At 35.0% G+C, this 18288-nt stretch overlaps 2 protein-coding genes across 2 annotated transcripts; one reads left to right on the top strand and one right to left on the bottom strand.

Moving 5' to 3' along the window:
* Positions 1-10803: 10803 nt before the first annotated feature.
* Positions 10804-13122, top strand: LOC135215203 (uncharacterized). Its single transcript, XM_064249696.1, has 3 exons — positions 10804-11100; positions 11611-11774; positions 12528-13122. Exons 1-3 carry the CDS (start codon positions 10865-10867, stop codon positions 12974-12976), a joined length of 849 nt encoding a protein of 282 aa, XP_064105766.1. The 5' UTR covers positions 10804-10864; the 3' UTR covers positions 12977-13122.
* A 162-nt stretch (positions 13123-13284) lies between these two features.
* LOC135215202 (putative nuclease HARBI1) lies at positions 13285-15280 on the bottom strand. Its single transcript, XM_064249695.1, has 2 exons — positions 14965-15280; positions 13285-14232 (listed from the first exon to the last, which is right to left on the bottom strand). The coding sequence occupies exons 1-2, from the start codon at positions 15203-15205 to the stop codon at positions 13352-13354; spliced, it is 1122 nt and encodes a 373-aa protein (XP_064105765.1). The 5' UTR covers positions 15206-15280; the 3' UTR covers positions 13285-13351.
* Positions 15281-18288: the final 3008 nt, after the last annotated feature.

Here is an 18288-nt window from a genome sequence, read left to right as displayed (position 1 = left end):
CTGAAGATATAATTATGAATTTATTATTATTATTATTATTATTATTATTATTATTATTATTATTATTATTATCGTTGTTGTGGTTGACGAAATGCACGCATTCTTCTGGAACGCGATAGCGTCCCATTTCTTTGTTAGCTCTGCAAAACTTCATTCCTGCTATTCTCACAAGAATCTGCCATTTGTTCTCATGAAAGCCTTTTTGCACAAGAAAGTCAATAAGGGGCACAGCATACTAGAAGAATCTAAATGTTCAAGTTATAATATTTATTTTATAGATATTTTCATAGGATTTCTAGGAGCACCTACAGACACAGCATACTACTGTAAAAAGCTCTAAATTCTTATTTTTTTCCATACCTTTTTTTCTTTCTTTTCCTCACAAGATAGCTAGAAGGTGCCCATCCGCCAAAACAGATTTAGACAATTGTCCATTTAGCTGAATGACATTCTCTTGCACAGTAAAACCACCGGCAGACAGCATACTAAAAAAAAAATCTAAATTCGCCCCTATGCACCGTTTTTCTAAGCAGTTTTTACAAGGTTGCCAGAAGATGCACTTTCGCCATGGCAGGTCTAGAAAATCGATCATTTTTCTACAGGACAATTTTTTTAGCGCAAAAGAACCACCAACACACACAATTAGCTATAAAAACCTAAAATTTCCCATTTACATTTCTTATCACCAACGCTCACAGGATTGCTAAAGGGGCATCAAGAACTACTATATACAAGATCAATCTAAGTTCTCCCCTCTGCAGTACCTCTTTTCTTGACTCTCTAAGGATTCTGAGGAGTTTTAGAAAGTGCTCATCCGTTGTACCAGAAGAATCCAAACTCCTACATTTAAAAAAAACCCTGTAATCTGCTTACTTTCACCTGAATATTATATTTATATGTATGTATATATATATATATATATATATATATATATATATATATATATATATATATATATAGTAAATGCTTTCCTTTATAAATGTATTTGACTTAACACGCTATTTTTAGCCACTCCAAAACTTTTTTTGGTTCGTGAACTCCGTTCGTCCATCCAGCATTAATCATCTAATGGTGGAACGTCTTGTGGAGTCCCTCCCATGCAAACAATGTTCCTTTTGTACCAAAGCAAGAGAGAAATTGACGGAAACTCTTTGCTTATTGATGGCAGCATTAACTCTCGCCTTTTCCCCTCCACGTCACCGATGGAAGAAGAGGAAGAAGAAGAAGAAGAACACTCCGGTCAATGGCAGCTACACGACAGCGGGTAGAGACGGAGTTGTTGTGATGCTGAGGCAAATCAGTGTCTGTCAGTTGGAATAGTATTTCTGACAATTCCTCCTTATGACGAGTATCTTATTCAAGGCTTGGAACTTAGTGAATTGGTTTCCATCTCGTACTCACCCATAAAACAGGCTATACCTTGCGTGTTCATTTGGTTGATTTAAGATACATGTTGACGTCTGAAAGTGTATTGTACTTCATATAAGTTCTTTTCAACCAATTCATTTTTATTTCGTCTAACTCCCAAATACTCTTCGTGTGAAGAGAGGCTTGCTTGCTGCACTGAGCAAAAGCCTGAGAATCGATCCAGCAAGGAAAAAGAAAAGGTCATGTCTCATTACAGTCATTATACGTCCCTTCACCTATTAATGAATCAAGTACCTTAAGAAGCGAGCGATCAATCACTAGGTCCGACTATCTTTCGCCACATCTGTCTTCAGCTTATGCCTTTGTCATTTTAACTTAACTGTATTTTAGATTTATTGCTTATACTCTCTTCTCTTTTTTCCGTCTGGCTTCATTTTCTTAGTGAGGTGGAATATCTTGGACTATTTTCTAGGTACCTTTTTATATCGGGAAATCTAAAAACAATAAGTTTCCAATGGCAATTCCTGCATGCACTTTACCAAAACTTGATTTTTATATCTCTTTGCCTTATGTGACAGATGCCAAGTCTTTATCTTCTTTCACACAGATTATTCAGAAAATTAACTTTTATTGTTTAGAGATAGAAAACAGGCTTTTTAAAAATTTTCTAGACACTGCTCCAAACCATATGCTTTCTTTAATCATTTCTACAAACATATACTTACTCAATATGTATTCTTGAGAAGAAAAGTATATAGTAAAACAAAAGTAAAAGAAAAAGGAGATGGGGACATGAAAAGAGTGCAGAAATTGCCGAGAACTTTGAGTAGAATTGTAATTAAGTTGCAAATTCATAAACTACTTATTCCCTGCAACCACGAAACGGGAGGTTTTTTTTGGTTTTTACATTTCTTCTGCAGCCGCATTTCGCAACTTCTTTGTGTAGAGTTTTACAGAAAATGAAAAGCCCACTGTCTTTGAGTTCAAGTCCCAAAAGGAATGGTCACACCAGAGGAACAAAGACAGGAATGAGAGAGAGAGAGAGAGAGAGAGAGAGAGAGAGAGAGAGAGAGAGAGAGAATGATAAAAGTAAACTTTTCAATTTTAGATGACCTTTTATGTAATTTCGCAAGAGCCAAAGGGATGATATTATCCAGAATCAGATCAGCGAACACGAAAACCAAATCGGCAGATAGTAGAAATGTATATAGACGGACAGAAAGAATGAGCAACTAAAGCATCATTGTTTTTTCTTGAGTGTCTCTACAATTATTGTTCTCATGAACAGTGAACGCACACAATGAACGCGAACTCTTCTCCCTTCAAAATGCAGGATGGAAAAACTTTTATTTAAAAGCCACCGTGCACTACTTAGACATTTCTCTCGCTCCGTTGACCTACGTATTCTTGTGACGCCAGAGCTTACCTTCAACCTTCACTCAATCAACAGATTAGCTAACCAGCATCCCGTACTTACATGTTGCTGCTATTTAATGACTCTCTAGTTAGCGGCATTTAGGCATCCTGTTGTTATACATAATTTTATTTATCTCTAACTGAAGTGCAGTGCAAAAAAGCGGAAACTGTTTCGTCTTCTCTCACTGAATTTTATGCTCTATTTATACCATCATCACATTTCCAGTGAATTTTTCGCAATGTTGGAGAGCTATTTAAAACAAAAAGAAAACCGAATGGTATATTTTTATCGTAATACGACGAAGGGTCCTTTCATGCGAAAAATATTATGAAATCTCTATCAAGGGCTAATGGAAAATACATTCGATTCCATTTGATTCCATAATGAAGACAGAGTGAATTCATGATTGGAGTAACGCCAAAAAAAATCAATGTAGGAAAAGAACCGACTTCACATTTTCAAAATTATGTTTTACACATTCAATTATGTCAGAATTACCCTAGTATCCTTCAGAAAACATTTCCACAATGTATATAAATTGATATTAACTATGAATTAACTTAAAACGAACGAAGAGATATTATAGGTAGCCATAGGCCTGTCTCAAAACTAAAAATAAAATACGAGAGATTATTTTCAATTTAGATTTTAGCTGCTAATGGATTTCCATGACGTTTCGGATAATGGACCATCCAAGTGACATCATCCGCTTCCATTAAAATACGGGAACAAAAACCCACAGCGGAATAGTTGCTTCGCTTAATACAAGAGGATTGCTACAAATTCTAATAATAATAATAATAATAATAATAATAATAATAATAATAATAATAATTAATATTAATTAATAATTAAATATTATTATTATTATTATTATTATTATTAATTCATATTATTAATTAAAATTAATTAATAATAATTAATTAATAATTATTATTATTTTATTATTATTATTAAAAGTGATACCTGAATTAGCTGCATTTAATTTATGATGCAGCTGAAGATGCAATGACCTTTAATTCTACTTGCCTGAAGGGGGTCTTCTATCTACATATATTATTATTTAGTAAGCAGACCTTCTCTCAACCATACTTTATTAAAAGTAATGACTACTTCAGCAGCGTTACGCTTGCAGAGATTCCTCTCTATTCTCCGAATAGCGACTTTTTCAGTACTGCTAGCCTGTTTATGTAGTACTGAAAAAGCTTCAATTCGAAAAATAGAAAAGAATCTCTACAAGCGTAATGCTGCTGGAGTAGCCATTACTTTTAATAAAATATTATTATCATTATCATTATTATCATACACGGTAATTCAAATATATTAATATAATGCATGTCACATTGGCACTGGCACAGAATTATGATTTAAATTTTTATCATTATAAATGCGTTAACAAAGTGGGTATTACTATATTAAAGATATCATTGTTATAAAATGCATGATCTCAACAAAGTGGGCGGTATACCATATTTAAAGACATCGACAATGAAATACAATAACGAGTCATCTCTCCATTTACCAATGACAGGGTAGTAATTTTCTCTAGCCCTTAAAGATATCGACAATGGATACAATAATGAGTCATCTCTCCGTTTACCAATGACAGATAGAAATTTCTCTAGTCCTAGGGATGTTCCGATGATCCAAAGATCCTCATCGAACACATAAACCATTTGAAATTTTTTCAAGAAAACTTGAGTTACTTGTCACTTTTTACAATTTCGCAACAAACTCTTTACGAATAGTTTCAGAAAAAATTTCGAATTCATTTTTTTTTTTTAGCTCAGTGCTTAGGTGAGGGTAGTTGCCTGGAAAAACAAATTCTTATATTTTCTTTTTCAGCTCAGTAATCGGGGCGAGTGGCGTCGTTGCCTTAAAGAAAAAAAAAAAGAAAAAAAATTTTCTTCGGTTTCACGAGAAATCTGAACTGATGCACGTTAAGTCATCCGTCATTCTGAAAGAGGTAGTCCAGACATTCAGCCAAGTGACATATCATTGGATACAGGAAGAAATTAAATATTAGAATTTTGCATGATTTTCATCCATTCAGAGGGACAACAGTTTCGGGCTTTTGAAACTTTTGCCATTTCTGGGATCTCGTGACTGTTAAAATAGGTCTGTATTTTTATCATTTAGTTCCAGTAAGCAGGGGGCCATAGGATACTTTTGTCAAATTACGCGAAGTTCTGGTGAAAAAGTGTGACAAAACTGCGAAGGAAATCCATACACTTCACCATGGTAATAATGAAGCCCAAAAACCTTAATAATGAATGTGACACGCACTTGCACAAAATGTCAATTGGTATTATTTTCTTTTCCTAAAGTCATAAAATCATTGTATACAGCTGGTGATAGCAATCAATAGTATGATATCTGTAACAAATAGAAAAGTTGAGTGAGCAATAAAGAACTTTGAATGATGACAAGTTGTAATAGTCACAATAAAGTTAGTAAGGTTGTAGTGTTACTGAACAGAGTTCTCAGTACTCAACATCAGCATACAAAGAATCATTACATTGGAGAATGAAATATATATATATATATATATATATATATATATATATATTATATATATATATATATATATATATATATGTATGCTTAAAAAATCACAGTAGATGCACGTGACTTCATAAATAAGCGAATACCACGGGAAAATGATAGTCAGAAATCCAAGCGCTTTCGTCTTTATTCAGACATCGTCAAGGAGCTACATACACACAGTATCTAAAGGTTGGACTACATTGGAGAAAATAAAAAAAACAAAAGTAATAATAACTTAGTATGTCATTATAAAACACTGAGGACGGAAAATATAAATACAGGAGAAATAATAATAAAAATAAATGAAGTTACTCACAGCGTCGTACGACCCGACAAAGGACATTGCCCACGGCATCGCTGACAGTAACTGAACGGGAGAGGACAACCCAGAAAAACGCAAGTTCTCACCGTTAAAGCAAAAGAGCTTCAAATTATGAGCTTTCACATAGCATCGACGGAGTCTTTTCCCATCATCTGAGACGTTCCAGATTAGCGGTGTATATTTATACGTCTTCATCCGTTCTCAGTGAACAGAGATCGTCTGATGATGGCTTTCATGTTGTCTGGGAGGTTTTCTGTGAACGCATTTGTAGCAGAATGTTTCGCTAGGTTTGCTTGTTAGCTGTAAAGAAAAACATAGCTGGGACTAAGAGTAAGATGTGTCATGGTCTCTCTACTAAAACGCGTTTATAGGAAGCAGCCACAAACGTGGCAGATGAGAGTCAGAACACAAGAGAATGATGTCACGGTGATAGAGGACAAGCCTTTTTCATACGCTTTCTTTTAGCTTGCTTTTTTGCCTGTTTGGTTGTTGAATGAATTGTTTACCTTGGTCGTCTTTTTACTTTTGATGTCTTTGCAATATTCACCCATTCTCCAGCAATTATGATAAGAAACGGAAGTATAAATGAGCCCATGAACTATTAGTCACTCTTGCAAAAGTATTGTAACTAGTCCCTTAAGATAAAACAAATAGATAAAATAGAGATAACAAAAGAACTGATGCCATCATCATCAGAACCAGAGGGAAATAAGGGAAGAGAGGGGGTTGGGGTGGGGGGGGGAGGAAACAGACTGGTGGGAAATAATACTAAGGTCGAAGAAATTATTTACCCTACTTGTGAGTCTGAGAATGGTCAGATAAGTACACTTTACATAAGAATTTAAAAATACAATGCACAGTTTTATCATTTTTGCGAACTGATTGTTAACTCTTGGAACCGATGGTAAAGAAATTAAGGACGTGTTTCAATTGAAATACTTTTAAAAAATTGACCAATTTCTAAAGACATCTACTTGCCTCCACTGGAGATGAACCCACTCAGTTTTACATTCCATTAATTTTACTCACAAGCTACGCTTTTAACTGCAAATTCAGAGCAGGGAAATGGTTACATGCCCCTCTTAACTTGGTGAATAGATTACAACTTTCTCTGGGGGGTAGTGAATGATTGTATTAAAGTTGCTGTTGGAGAGACATTTGTGTGTATGTGTGTGTGTAGGTAGTGATTTTAGTATGAAATGGCATTTAGACTGATAATCAAAGTAATTAAAAAGCACATCAGAACTAATTGAAAATAAATGAGTATGAGGTCTGGATTAGAAACGTACAAAACAGAATTCAGATATACTTAAACCCAATTATACTTTTTCGAATACTGGCCTATAATATATATATATATATATATATATATATATATATATATATATATATATATATATATATATATATATATATATATAAAGAATTGTTTACTAGATAGACAACATCCATTCTTATTCCGGAAACGAGCGAACCGACTGATATTCAAGAACCACTTGAAATGATAAAACTCAACAATCTGTAATTTTACTTCACGTTTTGCAATAACGAAACAAGACCAAATGTTTAGAATCCCGGAAACGTGCCCACCTGAAATCACTGGCCATTTTATATCATCGGAATTTCATAATAAAAAGAAATACTCACTACATCTCTAGTGTCCAGTTTCTCATCCGTTTTATGAGGAAACCGGGAGAATTCCGGGAGACAAACACCGTAAGATCCGAGTCGTATGAGGTGGTTTTGTGGATATTTTCCCGATACGATGGAATAAACTCGAACGGAAGCGGCGGACTTTCGCTCCGCGAGAAACAAGATGAAAAAGGAACGGGATACAATGCTCCTTCTTCCTGGTTTTAGTTGTGCGTTATCAGTATAACCCACATTCTGTATGGGCATACATTATTATTGTCCCCTCTATTTTTATTATATACCTCGAACCTGGGGCTTCAATAACTTAGGCAGTTACGACAACTGAGATTCGAAATTGAAAACCATAAGGCCGTGTTGAGCGTTTTATCATTGTACTTTGAGTTGAGTTCAAAAGCACTTCACTGAATAGGCTTTAACTTCTGTACAGTTTGATTATTGTTATTTTCAGAAAGGTGATGTTTAAAAAGATTTAAATATCCACTAAAACATAGACGTATATCTAAATGCAAAGATGTTCTTAATTTTCTTCCCAATTTATCATCTCATTCGTTCAAGTATATATATAGTATTTTAACTATGACAGTTGCTACGGTAATTAGATAAAGCCAGCACACCATTTCTCTTTTCCGTCAATATGTTAAACATCATCGACGGTTGGTAAGAAATCAGATCGAGCCAGACGAGACTGGAATGTAGTAATTAGACGTTGCTACCCTGTGGCCTATTGATATGCAATAATTTTGAAAGGGCTTATGCCCCTACGATGTGTTTTCTCTCTTACGAGTTATGATGAAGTCTTTACTGAATTTCAGCATTCCTTTCAGAAATATAACTGATTTAACAGAAAGATAGTTACTGTGTCATCAACTAACAGGAATTTTAGTTATTGTAAAGAAATTTGAAATGCCTTTCGTAAAATGTCCTTTAAAAACCCAAGATACTGGCCAAAGGAACAAAAATAAGTTTATGACACGCCTCGTTTTAAAGAATTAGGATGGATCCAAGTAAAGACGAAAATGTTTGATGTTTGCTTAAAAGTTTTTTTTAGGTCTTGCTTATCAGCTTCGGTCACGAAATTTCGTTCTCTCTCCTATCACGCCAACTGACAAATGAGGTAGAGAAAGTGATCTTCTCGTTCGAAGATTAAATGAATTGGCTGAAGAGTCCACCTCTATTAGAGAAACAAAATTGAGGCAGCAGTTGCCAGTGTAAATATCGGGATATAATTATGAAATCCTAAATGAAAAACAAAATAAAAATAGTTTTATGGAAAATGTTCATACTTTTCTTTGCAAATATTTGATTGGTGTATCCATTTGAATATGTTTAGTTATATAGGTATATATTCTAATTATGTTATTGTAAAGACTGGGTGATTTTTTATGAAGATTGCATTTCATATTTAGAGTTTTGCGCTTGTCGTTCTCTAATTTGGTGGCCTAAATCTTTACTCAAGGTTATTTATACATCTTATTTTCACATTTCTACAGAAAAATGTAATTTGAAGTAGCAGTATAATTGACACATCTTGCTTAATTCGTTCTGTAAAATTGATACCGATTGTATCTCTGCAGTGATATGAGGACATCTTCATTGTCCATCCTCTCTCTCTCTCTCTCTCTCTCTCTCTCCTCTCTCTCTCTCTCTCTCTCTCTCCGTTAGTTACAACAGCTATTCATGTTATCAATTATCCACTCACAACTCGGAAAGAGAGATAATGAGAGCATTAATATTTTTCAGCTTTTTATTCATTTTGACTTCCTGTGAGCTCACAGATCTCCCAAGATAATCAAACATCTCCGTAGACGAAACTATAATTTTCCTAAATATTTCAAAAGTTAGGCTTATGCAACGCCTAATTAGGTGTGTGTGTATATATATATATATATAATATATATATATATATTATATATATATATATATATATACATATATATATATATATATATATATGTATATATATATATATATACTATATATCTATAATATATATATATCATTAATAATAATCAGGAAAAATACATTCCTAATGATTAATTGCGTTGTAAAAAGATTTCTCTAAACGAAAAAAAGGTACGAAATAAGTTGGTTGCTGCTGCTGCTACTAATACTACTACTGCTACAAATGCTGCTGATGCCACCACTACTTTATTACGACTGCTGCTGCTAATGCTACTGCTGTTGCTGCTGCTACTACTATCACTTCTGCCACTATTGTTGCAACTACTACTACTCTTGCTGCAGCTGCTGCGGCTGCTACTATTATAACTGCTGTTAATGCTGCTGCTGCTACTACTGTTGCAACTACGACTGCTATTGCTGCTGCTGCGGCTGCTACTATTATTACTTAACTACTGCTGCTAATGCTGCTGGTGCTATCAGTATTATACTACCACCATTGCTGATATTACTACTACTACTGTTGCAGCTTTGATTATAGTACTGCTTATACTACGATCACTGCTATTGCTGCTGCTGCTACTACTGCTATACTATACTATTAATACTATACTGCTGCTACTACATACTAGTTACTATTAATACTACTAACTGCTGCTGCTACTACTACCATTATTACATCACTATTACTTCTACTAATGCTGTTGCTGCTGCTACTACTAGACTACCACCACTGCTTCTGCTACCACTACTACTAAGAGCAGTAGCGACGTGACGCTGCGGCTACAGTAAAGTACAGAATTCCATGTTAAGCTGTTACATAGTTCAATACGGATAGCGAATATTACCATTCGTCAATAGCTAATTCCTGTTGGACAGTTCCTTCAAAAATACTGACACATTTACTCAAAAGACTACAACCGAACTGTAAATGCCGTAATGTATTTGTTATTCGGTCGTTCTTCATGGATCGAAAAAGCATTATTGTCATCGAAGGACAGAACTGTCATATTTAAAAAAAATTGCTTCTATTCTTTTCATGGGTATAAGTTTACTTTGCCATAATAAAGCTTTTATAAGTTTACTTTGCCATAATTAAGCTTTTATTTCCTTCGTAAAAAAGAAAAAGTATCGTATTTCTATCGTATTGGATAAATGCAATTTATCTTTTTTATCATCGGGATGAAAAACATAAATATTTTTTTATCGTCCAATAATTAATACATTACTATAAATACGTTCTTTTTTTATCACGCGGGAGTATAGCAAATCAGACGAGAAATATTAAGCTTTCCAGAATGAACATTCTATCCTCACATTTTCTCTCAAATGGAAACAGCATATCATAAAAATTTTTCTTTTACTTACGGCCGTATGCTAAGAGAAAATATAGGGCCTCCAATTATAGGGCCTTCTTTGTACCCTATGGAAAGTGTAGGGAAGCCCTATATTTTTCGGTGCTATGTTTAAAGCATATTCTAGGAAAGGGTGTGGTTGGTCTCAATCCCTGCTGAGAGGATGTCTGTTGTCCTCTAAACAGTTGGTATGCCGGAGAAACGTTTGTTTACATTTGTGAGCGGTAATTACTAATTTGGGTACACGTGTTTCGCGCATTCCTGTTCTTTCAACGAGTTACTGAGGACTCATAGACAGTGGAAATGGCAGAAAAGGATGGCATAAGAACAAGATATATAACTGCAAATGAGAAAACAATGCTGGTGACCTTGATAGAGGAAAGAAGCGACATTTTATTTAATAAGAGCCATGACTTCCGCATCATCCATCGGAAAAAAGCAGCATGGGAAGAAGTCACTAGCTTATTTAATGCTGCTGGTTATGGACCACCGAGAAGCCAGCAACAGCTGAAGAAAGTCTGGGAGAATGCAAAAGGAAAGTAAGTATTCATAAACATATTAAAGTAATAGTACTTTTGACTCACTTCCTGCATACATAAGCAAGCATCAGCTTAGGGATTGGCGAGGGCCAGTTTTACTTAGGCTATATGTAAGGAAAAACATACTTTTCCAATGCTGAGCAAATAAATAATTCTCATTGCAGTTTGTACTATTCTTAATTTCAGACTTCATACTGGTTAGCCTAATTGTTTGGCTTTTATTCGTAATTTAAGGCTATATACTGGTTAGCCTAATTGTTTGGTCTTAATTTCAGGCTATCTACTGGTTAATCTAATTGTTTTGCATTTATTCTTAATTTAAGGCTATATACTGGTTAGCCTAATTGTTTGGTCTTAATTTCAGGCTATATACTAGTTAGCCTAATTGCTTGGCTTTATTTCTTTAATTAAGGCTATATTCTGGTTAGCCTAATTGTTTGGAACAAAGATATTCATTTAACCACTTAACTCTTGTAAAATTTAACCACTTAACTCTTGTAAAAATTTCAGAGCAAAGAAACAGCATGCAGCCTATAAGCGAGAGACTATGAGGACAGGTGGTGGTGCTCCTCCTAAGCCTGAAGATGAAGAGACTACTAAAATCCTTACTATCATAAGTGATGACCTTGATGGTGAGGAGAATGAACTGGACTGTGATGCACTTCAGAGTGCTAGTAAGTCCTACTTTGATAATTGTACAGAGAGCTCTGCTTGGATGTTTTGCATATTTTACTGATTTTCATACAAATTTTTTGTTTCTCTATTCATTTTTTTCCCATAAAATTGAGAGGAAGTCACTTGTTTTACGCATATCCCCTACCTATCAATTTATAAAGAAGTTAAATTAGCTCCTATTTGGTAATATTCTTGTAAGTCGTAAGGAAGCATTTAATGTAGTTGAAATTATTGAAGAAAAGTTGTCTGTCTTGACCTAAAATGTAAGGTTATAAACTCTGTTGCTTAAAATAGGGGGCCTGGGGGCTACAGCCCCCAGCTAGGAAATAACCAATTTAGTGCCAGGGTAGGTAGGTGTTTTATGTTAGGTTAGTGCCCCAGACTAACCTAAAATACCTACCTAACCTGTCATTGAATTAATTTCCTAGGTGGGTGGCTGTGCAACCCCCCTTAGCTGCCAAGGGGGTCTAGGCAAATCCTCTCTTCTTGTCACATTTGGGATTATCTCAAATTTCACCATAACCTAACCTTTTTTGTGAATTAATAAACTTACTGCACAAGAATCACGTCTAACATGGTGTGACCCACAACTGTTAAATTATTAGGATTAGGTAAATCATTCATCACATTAATATTTGCTTTACTTTTAGGGAATCTTTTATAGAATTAGGAGGAATTAGTAGCCGCACAGTTTGCATAAGTAATATTTTCCAGTACAATCATAGCATTACTTTTTTTTTGTGTCTTTTCAGGTCAACCACATGCTGTGATTGGTATCAGAAATGATGGGCAAAAATGTGAGATAATGTTTGATTCTCAAATAACAGCACAGCACACTAACAACTCTATAGACTCCATCATAACACCTCCCAAACTCACCTCAACAGAATTCAACACAACGCAGAGCACACCAGCTGGCAAAGTCTCCTCTCAAGAAGCTAACGTGACACAGGATACTCAAACAAACACACCCACCTCTATACAGTTTAATGCCAGACACACCCCAACAGAATACACACCAACACCTGGCCAATCAAATTTTACCTCAGCCCGAAAGTGCCGACGAACAACAAGGTTCACTCAGGAGGCCAGCTTTGAAGCGTCTCTTGAGATGCAACGGAAGCAACATGAAAAGACAATGGAAAGACTCAGCCTAGATATTGAAATTAAGAAAGAAAAACTAAAAAAAATTAAAAAGTAAAATGAGGATGCAAACCTTTGTCTCCAGGCTCATCAAATCTGGGTTGATGTAGGCAAGAAACTGTTGGAAGTAACAGGGGAACTAGGACAGGTAACCAAAAGAATTTGTGATAAACTCGATGCTTTAAGCTGATCCAATGTCACTTCAAATTTTTTCAATGCAATATAGTATTATATATATTTCGGCTGTGATGAAATTGTGCATTGTGTTCTAGTCTGCATTGTATTTTGACTACTGTACTGTATATTTTTTTATGTAGGTAAAATTATTTACAAATAACTGTTTCTGGTTTATTTGCCAAACCTGTACTGTATATACATACTTTGAATTTGGTTTTTGGTAACTTTAAGCCTAGTGGTGGTGATTATTTTCTTCCTAAGCAAAATATTCTCTGATGATTTGCTGTCTTTTAAAGACTCCTTGGATATTTCTCATTGCTTGAGGTTGCTGCCTCAATTCATCCTCTTGTATGTTTCCTTGGGCTTCTGGGTCATCTGGATCATGAAGTTCATGAATTACATTATCTGGCTCAGGTACTCTGTAGGCGATAGCCAAATTGTGGAGAACTGCAGCAGCAACAATTATGTGTTTGGTGTTCCTCATTGAAGTTCTCATTTTCTTTCCAAGGCAAGCAAATCTTCTTTTTAATAGTCCAAATGCTCTCTCAACACTGTTTCGTGTTCTTATGTGAGAAGCATTATAGCGGTTCTCTCCACGGCCATGAGGAGCTGTCAGAGGAGTCAACAAATATTCACGACATGGATGGCCACTGTCACCCAACAAGTGTCCAGGCAGAATACCATCTTCGAGTTCCTGACAGAGTCGACTATTTTCAAAAATATTGCTGTCATGTGCACTGCCAGGCCACCGAGCTACAATGTTGTACAGCTGCAACTGAGGACCACAGACTGCTTGTACATTAAATGAAAAATAACCTTTCCTGTTGCGGAAAACTTCAGGACGCGGGTGACTTGGCATCTCAATTGCAATATGAGTGCAGTCAATGCACCCAATTACACCTGGCATTCCAGCTATAGTCATAAATTCATGCTTGATCCTGGTAATATTATCTTGGTCTGGAAACTTGATGAAACTCTGCCACACAAAACTTCCAATTGCATATGCTACCTTGACAACACATCTACTAACAAAAGACTGTGATACGTCACACCAATCTGATATACCAAGTTGGTCGTTTCCAGTGGCAATGTATCTCAATCCAATTAGGACCTGCAGGTGAAAAGGCACAGGACAGCCTGTGGAAAAAGAAAAAATCATGAAATACTTCACTCAAACCATGTCCAGGCATAATTCTCAACTTTTTTTCTTAAAAAATTGTATAATCTTTTACTGTATTAAGCATAATATCTCTAGGCAGCTTCATATAACCTTTCAAATACATTTAGGAGAAACCAATAAAATAACTTGCCTAAGTAAAGTAAGTAAAGCAAATGCCTCAAACTTTTTTTTACCGATGGCACACTTAAGATCTCATAAGAATACCACGGCATACAGTATACTTGGCAAAATTTAAGAGGGTATACATGTAATTATAAGATAGAACTACAGACATAAAAAAATACCAGGTATAAATAAGAACTTATTTTACTTCAGTAAATATCACCATACTGCTTGAATTAGTTGGAAAGCATTACTTTTCATTCATGTAAAACCAAAATCTATACCCTTTTTTCGTATTTTCAGGTGTGCCTTGACAATGTTTCGCAGCACACTTCTAATAATCTTGTGGCATATCATGGTGCCTTGGCACACTGGTTGAGAATCACTGCAGTAAAGTATACAGACATAACAATTACTTTTGCTTGTGCTTACAGGTAATGAAGGCACCTTATGTACTGTACCTACCTGGTACATTACTATTAAGGAAATGTTGTTAAAAGTAAAAATGAGCATTAGTACATCACTCACGAATAGCTCATCATCTGACATATAAGCACAAAAACAATGTCATAACGATTCATGCCTACCTCTGTTGCTAAGAGCATGGGGCAGTCGATGCTCTATCTGTGCAATCAATGAAAGTGTGCATTCTTTACTTAATCGGAACCTCATCAGAAATTCTTCCTCTGTCATGGCATGGAATGGGTTGCTTCGGTCTGTCACAACCCTTCGTATGTGGCGATGCTGATAGCGCTGAAGGTTTCGGATATGACGGAATTGTCGGTACATACTGAAATATATGAAATATATGTGTAATGTAAGACTCATGAAATGTTTGTTAGCCTAGTGTTTAACTCTACAAAACCTAAGCAGCCCTCCGAAGTCAACACTGCACAGCTAACTTACACTTTAGTAGACTAGGCATAAACTTAGATGCACTATGAAATTCCCAAATTAGGTTCAAATTGGTTTTTACACTCTTTAGATGATGATCATGCTGGAAATCAACTCTAGGCCTACTCTAGACACCATCAAAATTATCTTACAAAGTTATGAACGAACCCTAGGTTAGGCTACCGTCACCAGCCCAACGCAACCAACTTGGAGCTATGATTTCCTACATTAGGTTCACACTGGTTTAATTATTCTTGAAAACCTGGGAATCATCTCCAGATGTCTAAATCATTTAAAAAAAGCAAAATTGTGGATGAAAATTAGTTCATTTTGCTAGAACCTAAGGGATAAGGTCTTTTTTGGCATTCTGTTCCAGGGGGTCACCCCCTGCCTAGGTTACTTTGATTTCGTTAGATTAGTTACCAGAATTTCTCAACTTCTCCAAGCCAAACCTATTGTAAACTTTGCACAACTACAATAATTTCTCTTAAAAACAGATGAACCTTTTAGCATCAGTTAAAAACAAACACCTTTTCCATGCATGAGCTATCATTCTATTGGAAGAATGTAATTTATTTACGAATTCAAATGGCAAGTTTACTTGCAACTACTATTTTATCACTTACTTTGTTTCACACCACCACAAAACGATCTACCTATTATGATGCCTTGAAAATATTGCATTTTCACCCCGAAAGGATGTAATTCACGAGTTAACATCAATGAACTACAATAATAAAAAAAATAATCAAAGAAATTCTTACCTGTGAAACTTGGCAGAAGCTTGTTTTGTTGATAGTGTAACTCCCGAGGACATCTCCGAGTTCATAAAATATGAAGTTTGGCCCACCTGTGCAATAGTTTTTCGTTCTTTGTATATGTTATTATTTTTGTAAGACATCTTTTGATAATATAAATGTTTTTCACCAGCAAAGAGTTGATATCATGACTACTATTTATTTATAGGGCTTGCGAAAGGCATGTCTGGGCCACCCTTTAAATAGTATCGGAACCACTCCTTAAATTATAGGGAACCCTAAATTTATAGGGCCTGTATATGTTCTAAGCATAGGATTTTGGAATTTTATATAGGGTCTATATTATAGTCCCTATATTTTCTCTTAGTAAAGGGAATGGGACTTAACTAAAATCATATTAATAATACTCGTAGCATGTTTATATAAATATATATATATATATATAAATATATATATATAAATATATATATATATATATATATATATATATATATATATATATATATATATATATACATATCAGGAGACAGAGGAAGGCGACAGCCAGTAGGACACATCAGCATGAAGGTGGACTATTAGAAACGTTGCAATTCATTACAATTCATTATTTCCTACGTTTCGTAATATCATTATTACATCTTCAGGGAATCTGTTAAACAATAAATAAAATTACTTTAAAATTACTTAAAAATTACTTTAAAAATTACTCTAAAATTCAACATTTGTAAATTACAAAACACAATTAAAAAACATACACAAACGAAAAAAAATAAATAATAAAAAGACCAAAGACCGCTCGCTAACCAACCTTATGCCGAGAAGGCAAGAGACAGAATGACAAAACAAATAAAAGTTAGCTCAGGTACAGTTGTGTGGAGGAGGTCTGGGTATTTAACTGGGGAACCAGTTGTTTTAATAAATAATGACTCTAGGATAGGCATTGTTCGCTTGGCCTATGACTCGAAAATGGCTTTCTATATATATTTTACAATTTTTCGAATGGTTTCTTATATTAGAGTGTTCGGGATTGGAGAGCCTACAGCAGTACGGAAACTTAATCCCCGATGAGTCGATTCTGACCCGCAGTAACCTCCTCGTGGATCCGACATATGTCCCAGAGTTACACTTAGGGCAAGTATACTTATAGACCACGTTGGAGGTCAGGAGAGGGTCCAATTCGATCCTTTATATCTGAAAAAGGAACCGATTGTTAGCGGGTTTATTGGAATTAATTTTAGATTAATGGCACCATAATGTTTATGAATAATTTGTGCAAACTTTTTCCGAAAGGAGTCATCATGTAAAAACGGGAATTTGGCATAAAAAGCTAATTTTGGTACTGTACATGGTTTGGCGACATTAGCGAATTGTTTGTTAAGAAACAAACGGAGCTTTTTATAAAACAAAGTCTGTGGGAAGCAATTATCCCTAAAATATCCAGAAAGGAAACTAATTTCTTGGTGGAAGGATTGCCAGTTCGATGTAATAAAAAATGCCCTGTGGAGGAGAGTAAAAATAGAGTTTAGTTTAAAATCATAAAAACAAGAACTATAGTAATTGGATCCTAGACCAGTAAAAGTTTTCTTTCTAAAAACAGATGTATACACCTAATTATAAGCTAGCTAAATATTTGGTACCTTTTTTAGAACTGCTGACCAAAAATGATTTTACTTTCAGTAACTCTTACTCTTTTAAGGATAAAGTTTTATTACAGGACGCTGATTTGAAAATGGCCAGTTTAGACGTTGAATCTCTATTTACTAATGTCCCTGTGGAAGAAACTATCGATATTATCTTAAACAAACTTTTTCCTGAGCCAGATTCTGTTTTTAACAATTTCAATCGTTCGTTTTTTAAAACTCTTTTAGAACTAGCAGTGCGGGACACTGCCTTTGTTTTTGACGGCAAACTTTATAAGCAAACAGACGGTGTAGCCATGGGCTCTCCCTTGGGTCCCACTTTTGCCAACATCTTCATGTGCTCGCTGGAAGAACGCATGTTAGATGACTGCCCACTCAGGCTCCATCCACTCTTTTATGGTAGGTATATTGATGACACCTTCGCCTTATTTAAAAATGACTGTGATATTGACTCCTTTTTAGGATAGGCATTGTTCGCTTGGCCTATGACTCGAAAATGGCTTTTTCTATATATATTTTAAACAATTTTTCGAATGGTTTCTTATATTAGAGTGTTCGGGATTGGAGAGCCTACAGCCAGTACGGATCCAATTACTATAGTTCTTGTTTTTATGATTTT

Source organism: Macrobrachium nipponense, chromosome 5, assembly GCF_015104395.2.
Source record: "Macrobrachium nipponense isolate FS-2020 chromosome 5, ASM1510439v2, whole genome shotgun sequence".
NCBI lineage: Eukaryota > Metazoa > Arthropoda > Malacostraca > Decapoda > Palaemonidae > Macrobrachium > Macrobrachium nipponense.
The sequence above is the reverse complement of the archived record's forward strand: the minus strand, read 5'-3'. Positions and strand labels throughout refer to the sequence as shown.